Source organism: Symsagittifera roscoffensis, chromosome 7 (assembly GCF_963678635.1).
Source record: "Symsagittifera roscoffensis chromosome 7, txSymRosc1.1, whole genome shotgun sequence".
In the NCBI taxonomy this organism is placed as follows: Eukaryota; Metazoa; Xenacoelomorpha; order Acoela; family Convolutidae; genus Symsagittifera; species Symsagittifera roscoffensis.
In genome coordinates, this window is record NC_087068.1 from 31836738 (window position 1) to 31849298 (window position 12561).

A 12561-nucleotide genomic window follows, 5' to 3' on the forward strand; every position below is an offset into this window, starting at 1 on the left:
ATTGGTTTGGTTTAAGACAAAAAATGATCAGACATAACTTGCTTAGAATTTTAGCAGAATTAATAGGTGCAATATATTTGGCGAAATTCGGGCCCAAATTTTTACACCAAAAACTACCACTTTCTGCTGTTTTAGTCAATCAAAAATTACGCCAAAACTTATCGTTTTATTGCTGACAAAAATATATCAAAGTGAGCCTAATAAAATTTAAAAACCTCCAAAAGTTGGCGCAAATTCTGTTTTTAAGAAAAAATTGGTACTTCAAATAGTGAAACTGTCATTTAATGACTATCAAACGCACTTTTTTTGGAATGTACAATTTATACATAATTTGGCTTGTTTTCCCATTTGTCACATGCAAAGATAGCGTGGATGCCTTCAGTTTGTTATGTTGCAAAGTGATATAAGCAAAATTATATCCATTTGTATTTGGTGCCACTGCTACATTGCATTGGAATTTTATTGTTCCGACCATTCGGGTGTATCAGTTTTTTCTTTTTGTTTTCTACGCAAAACAGGTGTCACAAATAATCATCGGATTGGGTTGAGTGATATATCATATTTGAGCCCTTACAGTCATAATTTGAACTACACTAAAAAAAATTCAAAAATGTTTTCCCGGTGTCGAGAAAAACCGGTTTGAAATGTTTTCGTCTTTTTTCGAGCGTATAAATCGAGCGAGCAGTCTTATTTTAACTGCTTAAAGTAGCTTAATTTAAAACGTAAAGATTTTGTTTTAACTGAGTAACGCTAGTTTAATTTTAGTAGTTAAGCGCCTTTTTGGAATCAAAGTTTTCAAAAAAACTGCAAAAGTTGAATTTTTTTTTTCATTTTTCAAGAAACTTTTTTAAGAAAAATTGTTTTTCATTTTGCTTATTTTACTGTGAATGTCGAATACACCTAATCTGCAGTTTTTTTTCAGCTCCTTTTATCACACCACGCCGAAAAAAAAACGACAATATTTTGAAAAAACTTGAAAAGACTATGGTCGGAACATTCTGTGCCACTTGCACAGTAAGCGACTCTCCTTGTTAGCTTATGTAGTTGCTCTATTTGTGGCTAGTGTAAATAAAATCTCAAGTGATCGTGACGCAGATGCTAGTACAGAATTCTCCTGGTCGTAGGATTGAATCCGCCACAGCAAAAGTTGTAATTTTGAAGGCTGGTTTTCACCTTTTTTCAATTTATAGAGCTGCTTTGTTGTCGTTTTTTCGCCGGTGTTTGCGTAGTGGAGATTCGCCGCTCAGAGTGAAAAGGCGATTTAGAAAGTTTTGCTTGTGACATAACATGCAGATCAATTTTTTCTCATGAGTAGAGGTTTCAGGGAGATACTCACTACTCTCGGGACTCAACGATGAACTCTTCGAAGACTATGACTCATTCTACGAACTATTTGCCAAACTCAGACTCGAACCATCAAATCACACGCAACTCCAGTTCATCTTCATCCTCCCTTAAAAGTAGACATATAACAGAGGCAAACAGCAGTAGCGGTGCTTCAAATTCTCAGTCTCCGATCAACTCTTCGATTCCTCTGACTGGAGACGCCAAGGCGGATGCAGATATAATCGCTTTTTTCAAAGCCAGACAAAAAGCACTGGGTCCAAGATGAGGATATGTCACTGTTTTGAAACTGAAAAATTTGAACGTGGCGCTGAATTCAAGTCAGTTTTTGATAAGGAAGGAACATTTGAACTCGTCTCGACGCTGTTAGTTGCTTGCAAATGAGCGAGAGGGAATGCCTGATTTTTTTGTAGATTTGAAACAAATCTGTAAATGTACATTTGTAAATATCATCACCATGTCCATTTGCTTTTAGTTAGAAATTTATTTTTTTTATGCTTCATTTGTTTTTGCATCAAGTAAGCTTCTAATGTGGATGGGTTGTGTTTTTGAGTTGATAAAATTGAATCTTGTCTTTTTTTTTAACGATTTCTTGTCATTCAGGTCCCGATTAAACCGTTAGATTTATCAACTTGTTCAAAATTGAAACTCCATTTAAGGCAAATTACGCGAAGTATCTAAGGTCAATTCAAAAAGTATCAATCACATCTTAGCAAGAAACTAAATTTTAGTTATAGCATTAGCTTGCCAAGAGAACAGATGTAAGTGGCGACTGTGTTATTTCAGGAAAATATTTTTTTCGTTGCCTAATAAAAAGCTTATTAAAAGCTGGAGATCAAAATTTATATTAAGAAAGCGATGAACTTGTTCTTGAGAGTCAAAAAGTTTTCAGGCCATCTATTTCTCACTATGAAACGTGAATGACGTTGATTCGAACGTTGATATTAATTTAACGATGTATCAGAGGATTGAAAAAATAAAAAATAACATGTTAATCTAGTTTTCTCTTTGTTAGTTTTATTTACCCTTGCGATAAGCAAGGGTATTGCAATCGGGTACTAGACTTTTTCCCGTAAATAACTGTAAGCACAGGGCTCGTCTCTTCTGGTCTCATCTCAAGTGGTGCTTTCTTTCATATTTAATTCAAATTTCGTACCGTTCCTGGCCAGGAGGCAGGGCTGTCATATTGTTAACTAAAACGTTTTTAACATGTTAACATGTTAATTATATGAAAAAAACACGTTAAAAACAAAATTGAGTTTTAAAATCACTCATTGAGTTGTTTAAAGAGAAAAGCCAGCTTTCCAGCCTTCTCGACGCCCAAAGAACTTCGGAGTTTTCCATAAGTGAGTCCGAGAGTTGAGAAACACCGCTCCAATCCTGCACTGGAGGAGATAGCATTGGCCATTCACTCTCGACCTTTTTGTAACCCTCAGCAACCCTCGACCTTTTTGTAACCCTCGACCTTTTTGTAGCTCCGCTGTCTGTCTCTTCTTTGGAGCCGGCGGAGCAGATGATGTTGTAGTGGCAGAAGATGTGGATTGCTCCTGGATGTCATCGTCATCGTCCACATTCCGGCAATCCCTCATGTGCTTCTCCATGCGTGCCGCATTGTTCACAACCTCAAAACCGCAGGTCTTGCATTTGGCCCGTTTAACGCCGCCAACGATAATCTCTTTGAAGCTGTACCACACGTCTTTCTTCTGCCGCGGCATGACACAATCTGAAATAAATATTTGTTAGTGTATGACGCATGCTGTTAGTACATCATGTGTTAAAAACAATGGTACCAATAGGTGTTATTAACATGTTAAATATAGGTCTGTTAATAACACCTTGTTAATAACATGACAGCCCTGCCAGGAGGTAATGCTAACGACTGGGTGGACTCAAAGGTCGTGGGTTCGAATCTTACCAGGACATGTTTTTTTTCAAAAGGGAAGTTTTCTGTTTTGAATACAATTTTTTCGGCCAATTTTTTGTCTTCTCATCTTTTGTTTTCGGTTTTAGTTTTTTATTCTTAAATTATTGTGTTGAAAAAATGTATTTTTTTTTTGGATTCGTGGTTTTTGGACTAGATTCCTGCAGTTCATTTCCCGTTTTATTAAAGTGAATTTTGATTTATTTGGTACTGTTTTTTTTGGCTTTTTTTATTAAGCTTGTATTTAATTTTGATTTAGAAATGTTTGTATTCTTGTTGAACGTAAGTTGTCATTTTATCAAGTCTGATTTTTAATAATTTTGTTTTAATAGTTTTTTCCGAGTAAATGGTTTCGGCTGATGTTTTATGGCATAATGAAAATATATTGCATTGTTTCGAGGGCAAAAATTCCCGGCAGTTAGCCTAGAGTGAACTTAGCTTCTATCGAGACATACGAAAAAAAATTTTTTTGAACTATTTTCAACGTTTTCCATTTTTCGAATTTTTGTTTTTCTTATGTTTGTGTTTAATCGCAAGTTTTGCTAAGCTCTGCTTCGCCTCTGTGTAGTAAAGTTCTATTCCTGAATTTCTTTTGATTTACCAATAAATGTTTTATTAAGACCATTAACGTTTTTCCAACTGTCTCTTGGTTATTTTTTTAGGTTAACTTCCATTGTTTGTTCACGATCATTTTTTTTACTTGGGCTCATTTGAAACCGGTTTTAAATTTTTTCGAAGCACAGCAATGAACGCTGTGAAGACTCTTAAATAGGTGGATTTTGTTCCGGAAAAATTCGTTTGCGCCAAATATGATCTTTTGCGGTTTGGCTTTTGGTTTCTGTTTTAAGTTCAATTGAAAATCATGTGCTAAAAAGGCAAATCACGCTCTGCGAAATTTTTAATGGCGGGATGAAAACTTCGACGAATTAATTTTTTAAGATGCCCCAAGTGTACAAAGTTTCATCTATTGATCCGATTTTCTCAAATTGGGTTAATTTCATCAGAAAAGTGTCAATCATAAATTGTTCTTGAAATTCAAAGAGATTGAAGGCCATTTGTTTTCTTCTTTGAAATTCGAAGGTTGAAGTGTTTATAAATCAAGTCAGTCATTTTGTTCGGTTTTCTTGCGTTTATTGACAGGTTTCCAACTGTCTGTTAGCTGCTATCTTTGATAATAAGTAGAAATTCTAGTGGAATATAAATTTCACTGCTGAATCCAATCCGGTCTTCTCAAATTGGGTTAGCCTCATCAAAGTAATTCGGAATCTCAATTCCAAAAGTTTTTGGGGTACAGAAAATTCGTGGAAACAAAAGTATATTCTTGGTCATTGTTCCTTCTAGCATCAAGGCTTAACGCATCGGTTGCCATTGATGCAAGAAGAGTGCTTTTTAAGAATCTCAGCGAAAATATCTGTGCATAAGTTTTGATCACATTCCAGTCGCGTAAATTTTATGATTCAGTGTTTTGAATTTCAGGTTTTCGTTTTGTGCCGATAGGCTGTCTGTTTGAGTGTACCTCACAGGGATGATACACAGCGGTATTCTCGGCTCGTGTCTCAGATCGACTACACGTCTCAAAAAGGCTAGTCTTGTTTCACTTTTTCGGATGATGTTTGTTATAATTGCCATCTTTTAGTTATAATTTTAGTTATAATTATCCTCGCGTTAGTTATAATTGCCATCACGGTTGCTGCAAAATTCTGAGCTCTAGATCATATATCATTTGAATATAAAAGTAATAAGCTTCAAAACTAAATTAAAATGCTTAATTGAATTTAACCGTGGAAACGTTGAAATTGTTTCAAAGGTTTTTGCTTCTAATGTTTGTGGGTCGTCGCGTATCACCAGAATCTTTTTGGACAGTAGTGGTCAATGCAGCAAACGCTACTCATCGCTAGATAGTAAATCAATTGCCAAATATGGAAACGAAGTGTACTATGGAGTGTTCACTCCTAAGATGAAGGCTGTCAAGGTATTCTCGCTTGTGAACTCGGCTGCTGTGATTATTGCATTGCCTTTTTTCTGGGACTGGAACAAGACAAAACTGGCTCAATACTGGAAGACAGGGGCTCTGGTTTTTACAATAGGGATCAGCGTCGGTTAGTCGAAATTAAACAAGGCTCATGTTTTTAAACTAAATTTTTATAAAAGAGTCAGCCATTTAAATTTTTTTCGGTGAGTTTGGAAATTTGAGTTTCAATATTTCAGTGCCATTTGGCTCCTCAACTGGTTAAATTATGAGTTTCGTTTAGCGCTATTCCTTTATCTTTTCAATTAAAATATCCACAATTCTTCTTAGAATGGCCTTGGGAAAAGTGTGATTTTCAGCTCTGGTTCTTCCGTTGTTTCTGCACAACATGTCCCGTCAGTATGTGACTCACATGTTCTACAACTTCGAGTCCAAACAGTTCACTCTCAGATACTACTCCCTCTTCCTCAGACCCAAACACGTGACCTTCTCCCCTGATGATGTGTCAGTGCCTCTGAGGAAGGGATTTGCCACTCATGCCGTCCAAAACAGACCCTTTTTCATCGCCAAAGAGTACTTTTACAATGAACAGATGTACGGCAGGTTTCTGGGATACGAGTACAAGCCTGAACATGAACGGAAATAATTTTGGTACTTATATTTCATTGGAATTTAATTATTCTCTTATCTTCTGCGATTTGTATTCAGACCGTTTCAGGTATGGTGCTTTTAATGGATTTAGAAATGTTTGCTTTCGGGTATTTTGATTTGTAACCGCGTGGAGGGGAACTTAGAGAATGTGATTATGAGTAGAACATCTCTAGTTAAATGTCACCCTTTTCCCGACCGCATGCACTTTTCTGTGTTTCTAACTTTAGCCAACCTAGTCCAGTTGTCATGAAAGTTGGCATGTGGCTGCATTGCGCAATTACTAACTAACACTTTGTCCTCAAATTTTGTAAAATCAGTGGTTACACACAATAAAAATGGTTTTTATGTTTAAAGATTTACATGTGGCAGGGAGACGGTAGCGAAGACGCTTATATAGGTCACGATGAGTTGTTTCAGGATAAGTCAATTTCCTCACTCTCAAAACTATTATTTTGTCAGTTTGACTTTTTGTTTCAAATATCAATTCAAGTTTTTTTGCTTAAAGGAGGGAAGGCAAATTACATTCTCCTATTGAGATAGCGGAAATGGCGCAAAAAAAAACGTTTTAAAGTGCGAAAGTGGATTTCAAATTTGAGATTGCTCATCGGAATGAAAAAATTACCTAATAAAGCTTCTAAAATGAAGCTCCTATTTATAGCTTCTAAAATGAAAAATCAGTTCCACAGATCACAATATAAACAAGCAGTCACATATGTTTGAAATCTTTTCAAATGGCCAAAAACTACTTCAGCCGACTCTCGGTTGAAGGTTGCCGGTGGGAGCGCGTCATCGCTTTGCCCTGGCCCTATCCTCGTTGACAAGCGACTATGGCGGTCACTATTCTGCCGCTTGATTTCACGCTGTTTACGCTAGCGAGCAGCTGGTGTCTTAGTAAGAACATTTTTTTCTAACCTAACTCGCCAATAAAAGTGTCCAATCGTGTTTCTTTTTGCTGTAATCACGATCTGTGGCATTGGAATTTTCATAGCATCTCTTCTCGGCTTTATTTATGGTTAGTGTTTGTTATGGACTAAGCGTCCGTGGCTGAGTGGTTAGTGACTGAGACTCATAATTTCTATGTCGTAGGTTCGAGTCCGAGACGTCGCCAATTTTTGGCTAATTCGAGGCTTATTTTTACTTTTTATGAGAACTCTAGAGCTACTTTTTGTCGTATTCTCGCTAGTTTCTGCGAAGCGCAGCTTCGCCTCTGTGTAATCAAAATAAAAAACTATCCATCTGCTATAGTTGAAATTTCAACCAATCAGAATTCAATAAGAGAAATTTCAACCAATCAGAATTCAATAAGAGAAATTTTGGGACTTATGCCATTAGTTTTTTGTTTTGAGTCCTATGAAGAATGCGATATGTGGGAATTAACCCGCTCTCTATTTAGGCTAGTTTTTAAGAGCTGATGAACGTGGTGAAGACTCATAAATAGGTCGTGATGATCAGTAATTTTCGAAAATTGAATTGAATTTTCAGATTTTGCAGTGAAATTAAAAATTCATCAATTGATTAAGAGTAATTAACTTAGTGAAGACTCTTATGCAGGTCTTGCTTTTTTTCGTTGTTTTTCAGGAAAAAGTCGTAACGTGCATAAAAGTTTCTTATAACTACAGATCTGCATTCATACATATTGATTCATTTATGAATGCAAATAGGGATATATATGCACTTTTTGAGTTCAATTGAAATTCATCTGCTGAAAGTGACATAAATAGCACTCTCCAAATACGAACGTGGAAATGGCGCGTAAATCGTGAACGAATTTCAGTTTCGAAAGTGGAATTTAATATTTAGATTTCCAGCGGAATAAAAATTTTACTGTTGATCCAGTTTTCTCAAGTTGGATTAATGTTATCAAAAAAGCGCCAGTCATAAATCGTTCTAGAAATTCAAAGTCAGTGTTTTTTTTAATGTTTACTTGCGTTCATTACTCTTCTCCAATCTTCCATTGGCTATGTTCCAGTTTTTACCAATGTGATTTAGTTTGATCAAAAAAAGGTTTATCACAGATTGTTCTTGAACTTCAAAAAGCTTTAAGAGCATATATTTTTACGGAGATATTCGAAAGTTCAAATTTATTTCAAAAACAAGTTAATGTTCTTGCATTCATTTCCAGCTCTGTTGGCTGTTTTTTTTCTGATTAAAAATGTTGTTGGTAAAATATGCTGGAAATTTAGAGAGCTCATCGTGTTGTGGTTTTTCTAAATGCGAAAGTTTGGAAAACTTAATAATATTTTCGGTTTTACTTGCGTTCATTGACACTTTTCCAACTGTTTCTTGGTTGCTGTGTTGCAGTTTTTTGTTATTTTTCACTTTCTTTGGAAGAAATGATCGAGTCCGTTCCAAAATGTGATGACTGAGTGAAGTTTTCAGGTATGTCATGTCCTCTAATCTGAGTCTGACGTCATCAGTCATCCCTCAGAGTGCTCTGCTGAAGATCCTGAGCAACCCCCACAATGTGGGCAACCTCAACCAGGACGCCATGTTCCTCATCGCCAAGAGCACAGAGTTCTTCATCTCCACCCTCACTCGACAGTCATTCGATGATGCCGATGACGTCACACACGAACTAGGCACACTAGTCGCCAAATGATCATTTAAACTACTTCCAATTTATTGCTCAAGTCGTGCTCAATTCGTTCAAGTCATGCGAAATTTGCCCTAAAGTACAAAACATCGAAGCTAAAATTCAAAAAGCCAACGCAATGGGGAACGAAAAAAAAACGAGTTTTTTTCATTGTGATGAAAGTGATTTCGTTTTACTGATAGTTGACTGTTTCAAAATTCAGTCTTATGAAATTGCTTAAAATCTTCAGAGGGACCGAAAAAGTCCGCAAGAAATAGCCGAAAAGAACACTTTACCTGTCTAGTTTTTCTAAAACTTCGCTTATTTGAAAGTTAACATAATTGGTTAGCTGCATTTTTTTTTCAATTTTCAAAATCATTTGGCTACTAGGTTACGATCACGTGTCGGAGTTTGTTCAGTCAAACGAAGTACTCCAGTTTCTACACGACATTCTACCGCCCAAAGTCACTTATGCAGAAGCACTGGAAATGATGAAAAACAACGACAACGATTTCTCAGGCAGTGAAGACGAAAATTCAGCAGCACAGAAAAAAAAGACTAGCAAAGCTAAAGCAAACAGTTCCAACGCGAACTCGAAATCAAATTCTAAAACCGCAAAAACTAAAACAACTGAGGCTGAAAATAAAGCAACCTCGTCTAAAAAGGGTAAACATAAACCAAAAGGTAATCAGCAAAGTTCTTCGACAAAAGAGGTAATAGAAACTGAAGTGGTCGTGAAATCAGAAACGAAAGAGGAACCAATTGATGTTCATTTTGAAGAGGAGGAAAGCAACCATGTGTCAAGCTCGTTGGTGGAGTTCGAAGTGGAACCAGCTCACGTGCAAAATGAGAATTCAAGTTCAATGGACGCAATCGAGTCTTCTTTATTAGGAGATTCTGGCAAAGCAAAAAGAGGCGTCGATCACGACTGTTTCAACTAGTTTTTAGCGCCAATTTGGTCAAAGTTTTAGATTGACACCCCGGAGAGAAGCGATTTCAATCGAGAATCAGTCAGCTCGAAGATTTGTGAGAAGATATTTGTAGGGAAACTAGTTTAAATTACTGAATTAACATTAATCTCGGGAACTAAGTTTTTCTTCAAAAAGTCAGTGCTGATTTAAACTGTCCGGAAAAAAGTAACAAAATTTAAAACTTCAAACGCGTTTTTCTCGAATTGGATTAAGATAAAGATAAGACAAAAAAGAAGTGGACAAAGGTTAATTATAATTTAAAGAGAATTACTATTGTGAAGTATATTTTGCGAAATTCGGAACCGACATTGGTTCATTTTGGCTTTTTTATTAAACCAATTATTACTCCGCTAAAGCTACCAAGTTAATTGATAAAAATTTTATATCAAAAGAAGTCTCTTAGACGGCCCAACGAAATTTGAGAAAGTGAAAATCTCCATAAACGTGCGCAAAACGATTAAATTTTGTTTGTGAACAAAAATTTTCAGTTTTATACAGTCAAAATGAATTTTTGGCTATCAAGTAAAATGTATTCTCGTATACAGATGTTTGGAGATTTTATCCTTTTAGAACTGTATTGGGCTGTGTAAGATGCATCGTTTGTGTTTGTTTTTTTAATCAAAAAACGTGGTAGTATTAATGGTAGTTTGTTTATTTAGGAGAGTAATATACAGACAGGTAAACAATAAACGCATGTACAAATCAAACCCACCAAGGATCATGCAAAAAGCTATACAGCTTATCGAGGCTTGACCCTGAGAAAATCTATGACAGAAGTTGCGAGATAATATCCGACTTGATGATTCAAAAAAATAAATCTATAAGATCTCCATTATCTCTAAGGAACATTGAAAACATGTTTTTGAAATACCCATTTAGTTGATGCTCAGTTCATTGGCTTAGATTATCTGGTATCAGCTCGTTTGGTTTCAAAAAATTATAACATTTCAGAGATACATTTTTCCATGAACGCTGCATTATTTCTGTTCTAGTTTTCATGCTTGGTTAAGTTTTTGCCACAGAGGCCCGAGTAACCCGACGATTATTTAGATATTCCAAATTAAAAGCTTCAAGGGGAGTTTTACCACGAAGTTGATTAAAAGTTTCTTTGAATGTTTGTCTGAAATATAAGTCAAAAACGGTTTCAATCTCAAAGGAATGTAGGATATATGAGGCATGATCAAACTTTCTCTTGAAACAAATAGTTTTAAAATTACGTTTTTGCATCACAAATATCTTTTCTAATAGGATTTTTGATGATGCACCAAATGCAATTAAACCGTACGAAATGATTGGCTTTGCACAGCAGTTATTAAAATTAACCAGCACATTTTTCGAGAAATAGTTTCTACCCTTGTATAGTAAACCGTTAAATTTAGCTAATTTACCACAAACATTATAAAAATGACTTTCAAATTTGAGTGTGATGTTCATTTGATTTCCTAAATCCCTAAAATCAGAAACCTCGTCGAGTACATTATTCTCAAAAGAAAATTTTTCATTTAAGTTATCCCGTCCAAACTTCATTATTTTGCACTTTTGATTTATAAGCAGTTTTTTATTGTTGCACCAATTACAAATTTTGTTTATTTCTGGCTGGAATTTTGTTTTGGATGCAAATTTTTGAGCATCCACTACCGTTGTATCATCTGCAAATAATGTTAATTAAACGTTGCTGGCCGACGGCATATCATTTATGTATAAAAGTAACAAATGGCCCCAAAACTGAACCTTGAGGAACACCTTTTGTACATTCTCGCATATTCGAGACCGATTGATTCGAATAGACATATTGATTTCTCCCTGTAAGATAGTTTGTCATTAATTTGTGAATTTTCCCTCTGAACCCATATTGATAAAGTTTGCCAAGCAAAACTTTCCGATCAACTGTATCAAATGCTTTTTTCAAATCATTAAAGCAGGAGTAACCAAATTTTTTATTATCAATTGAAAAAGTCAGTAATGGACAAAATGGCATGAGTAAAGAAATGATTACTTCGAAAACCAAACTGATGCTTATCAATCAAGCTGTTTTTAGCGGCAAAATTGGATATGCGCTTGAAATTAGTTCTTCAAAAAGTTTACTCATACAAGACAACAAACTAATTGGACGGAAGTTATCGGGTTCAGTTTGTCGCCATTTTTATTCACTGGTAAAATTTTTGCAATTTTCAGATAATTAGGAAAACACTCTTATTTGAAGCAGATATTGAAAAATGCGCTAAATGGTCAGCCAGCACCGGAGCAGAAAATTTTACCATTTTACTACATATCCCATCATGACCAGTTGACTTTTTATTGTTCAAGTTAGTTTTTAATTTCCTTTAGTATCTCATATCGATTGGTATCATATATAACGAACGTGTTTTTATTAACTGGAAAGTTTTTTCTATACACGTTTTGTTTGAAATTTTCTGTTAGTTTTTCTCCAATAGTAGCAAAGTGTTCATTGAAAACATTAACATCGAACGAAGCAGTATTCGTTTTTTTTTACCACAGAAATGATTAAAAGCCTCAAAAATTCCGGATTAGTTCTTCTTCCTCGTTATCATGTTATCATAGTACCGGCATTTACTCTCCCTTGTAGCTTTAATAACATTGTTCCTACATGAGGTGAACTTATTTCTGTTTTCAATGGATGGTGTGTGAACCCACTTTTTGTATAACACATTTTGGTTATTCATCATTCTCTTAATTTTCAGATTAATCCATGGGTGGTTGTTTTTATTCTTTTTTCGGATTTTTTTTTGGGCAATACTTTGAAAATTCATCAATCAAGATTTGGGTCATTTCAGTGATGTAAACTTTAGTATCATCATCATCAATTTTGTTCAATCGATTTTTTAGCGAAAACAAAATTTTTAAACAATAATCATCATTCAGTAGTAAATCATAATTGAAATCCGATTGATAAGAATCCACGTTTCGCTTTCTGAAATAAATTTTAGTTCACACAAGTCCATAACGGTCACTAATAGTACAATTTTTTGTTGTTACCTGAGTTTCCCCCGCTCGATTATTTGAATTTCTAAATCAAAAGAGAGCAGAAGATTTTTATAGTCAATAAAGTTGCGCTGGCTACCCATAATATCGACATTTAAATCACCCATTAGCAAAATTTCATCGTTTAATG

At 35.2% G+C, this 12561-nt stretch overlaps 3 protein-coding genes across 4 annotated transcripts in view; all 3 read left to right on the forward strand.

The window, feature by feature from the left end:
- LOC134851138 (kinesin-like protein KIF6) overlaps window positions 1-1831 on the forward strand; it is a 436464-nt gene extending 434633 nt beyond the window's left edge. For both annotated transcript variants that reach the window (XM_063867089.1, XM_063867090.1), the window contains exon 13: window positions 1325-1831. In XM_063867089.1, the coding sequence (XP_063723159.1) occupies window positions 1325-1612 (288 nt within the window). In that variant the 3' untranslated portion in view covers window positions 1613-1831. The remainder of the gene's footprint in view (window positions 1-1324) is intronic.
- LOC134851142 (transmembrane protein 70 homolog, mitochondrial-like) overlaps window positions 1-5921 on the forward strand; it is a 175476-nt gene extending 169555 nt beyond the window's left edge. Inside the window, exons 2-4 of the mRNA XM_063867095.1 lie at window positions 4740-4847; window positions 5073-5364; window positions 5594-5921. Coding sequence (XP_063723165.1) covers window positions 4791-4847; window positions 5073-5364; window positions 5594-5880 — 636 coding nt within the window. The 5' untranslated portion in view covers window positions 4740-4790 and the 3' untranslated portion in view covers window positions 5881-5921. The remainder of the gene's footprint in view (window positions 1-4739; window positions 4848-5072; window positions 5365-5593) is intronic.
- Window positions 5922-8261: 2340 nt separating this feature from the next.
- Window positions 8262-9616, forward strand: LOC134851558 (uncharacterized). Its single transcript, XM_063867695.1, has 2 exons — window positions 8262-8464; window positions 8848-9616. Exons 1-2 carry the CDS (start codon window positions 8272-8274, stop codon window positions 9396-9398), a joined length of 744 nt encoding a protein of 247 aa, XP_063723765.1. The 5' UTR covers window positions 8262-8271; the 3' UTR covers window positions 9399-9616.
- The last annotated feature ends 2945 nt before the right edge of the window (window positions 9617-12561 follow it).

What these genes read in the sequence shown, in the direction of transcription:
- LOC134851558 (XM_063867695.1), top strand. Translation starts at nt 8,272, where the DNA reads ATGTCCTCTAATCTGAGTCTGACGTCATCAGTCATCCCTCAGAGTGCT. An exon ending in TGACGTCACACACGAACTAG is followed by an intron (nt 8,465 to 8,847) that starts GCACACTAGTCG and finishes TTTGGCTACTAG; the next exon opens with GTTACGATCACGTGTCGGAG.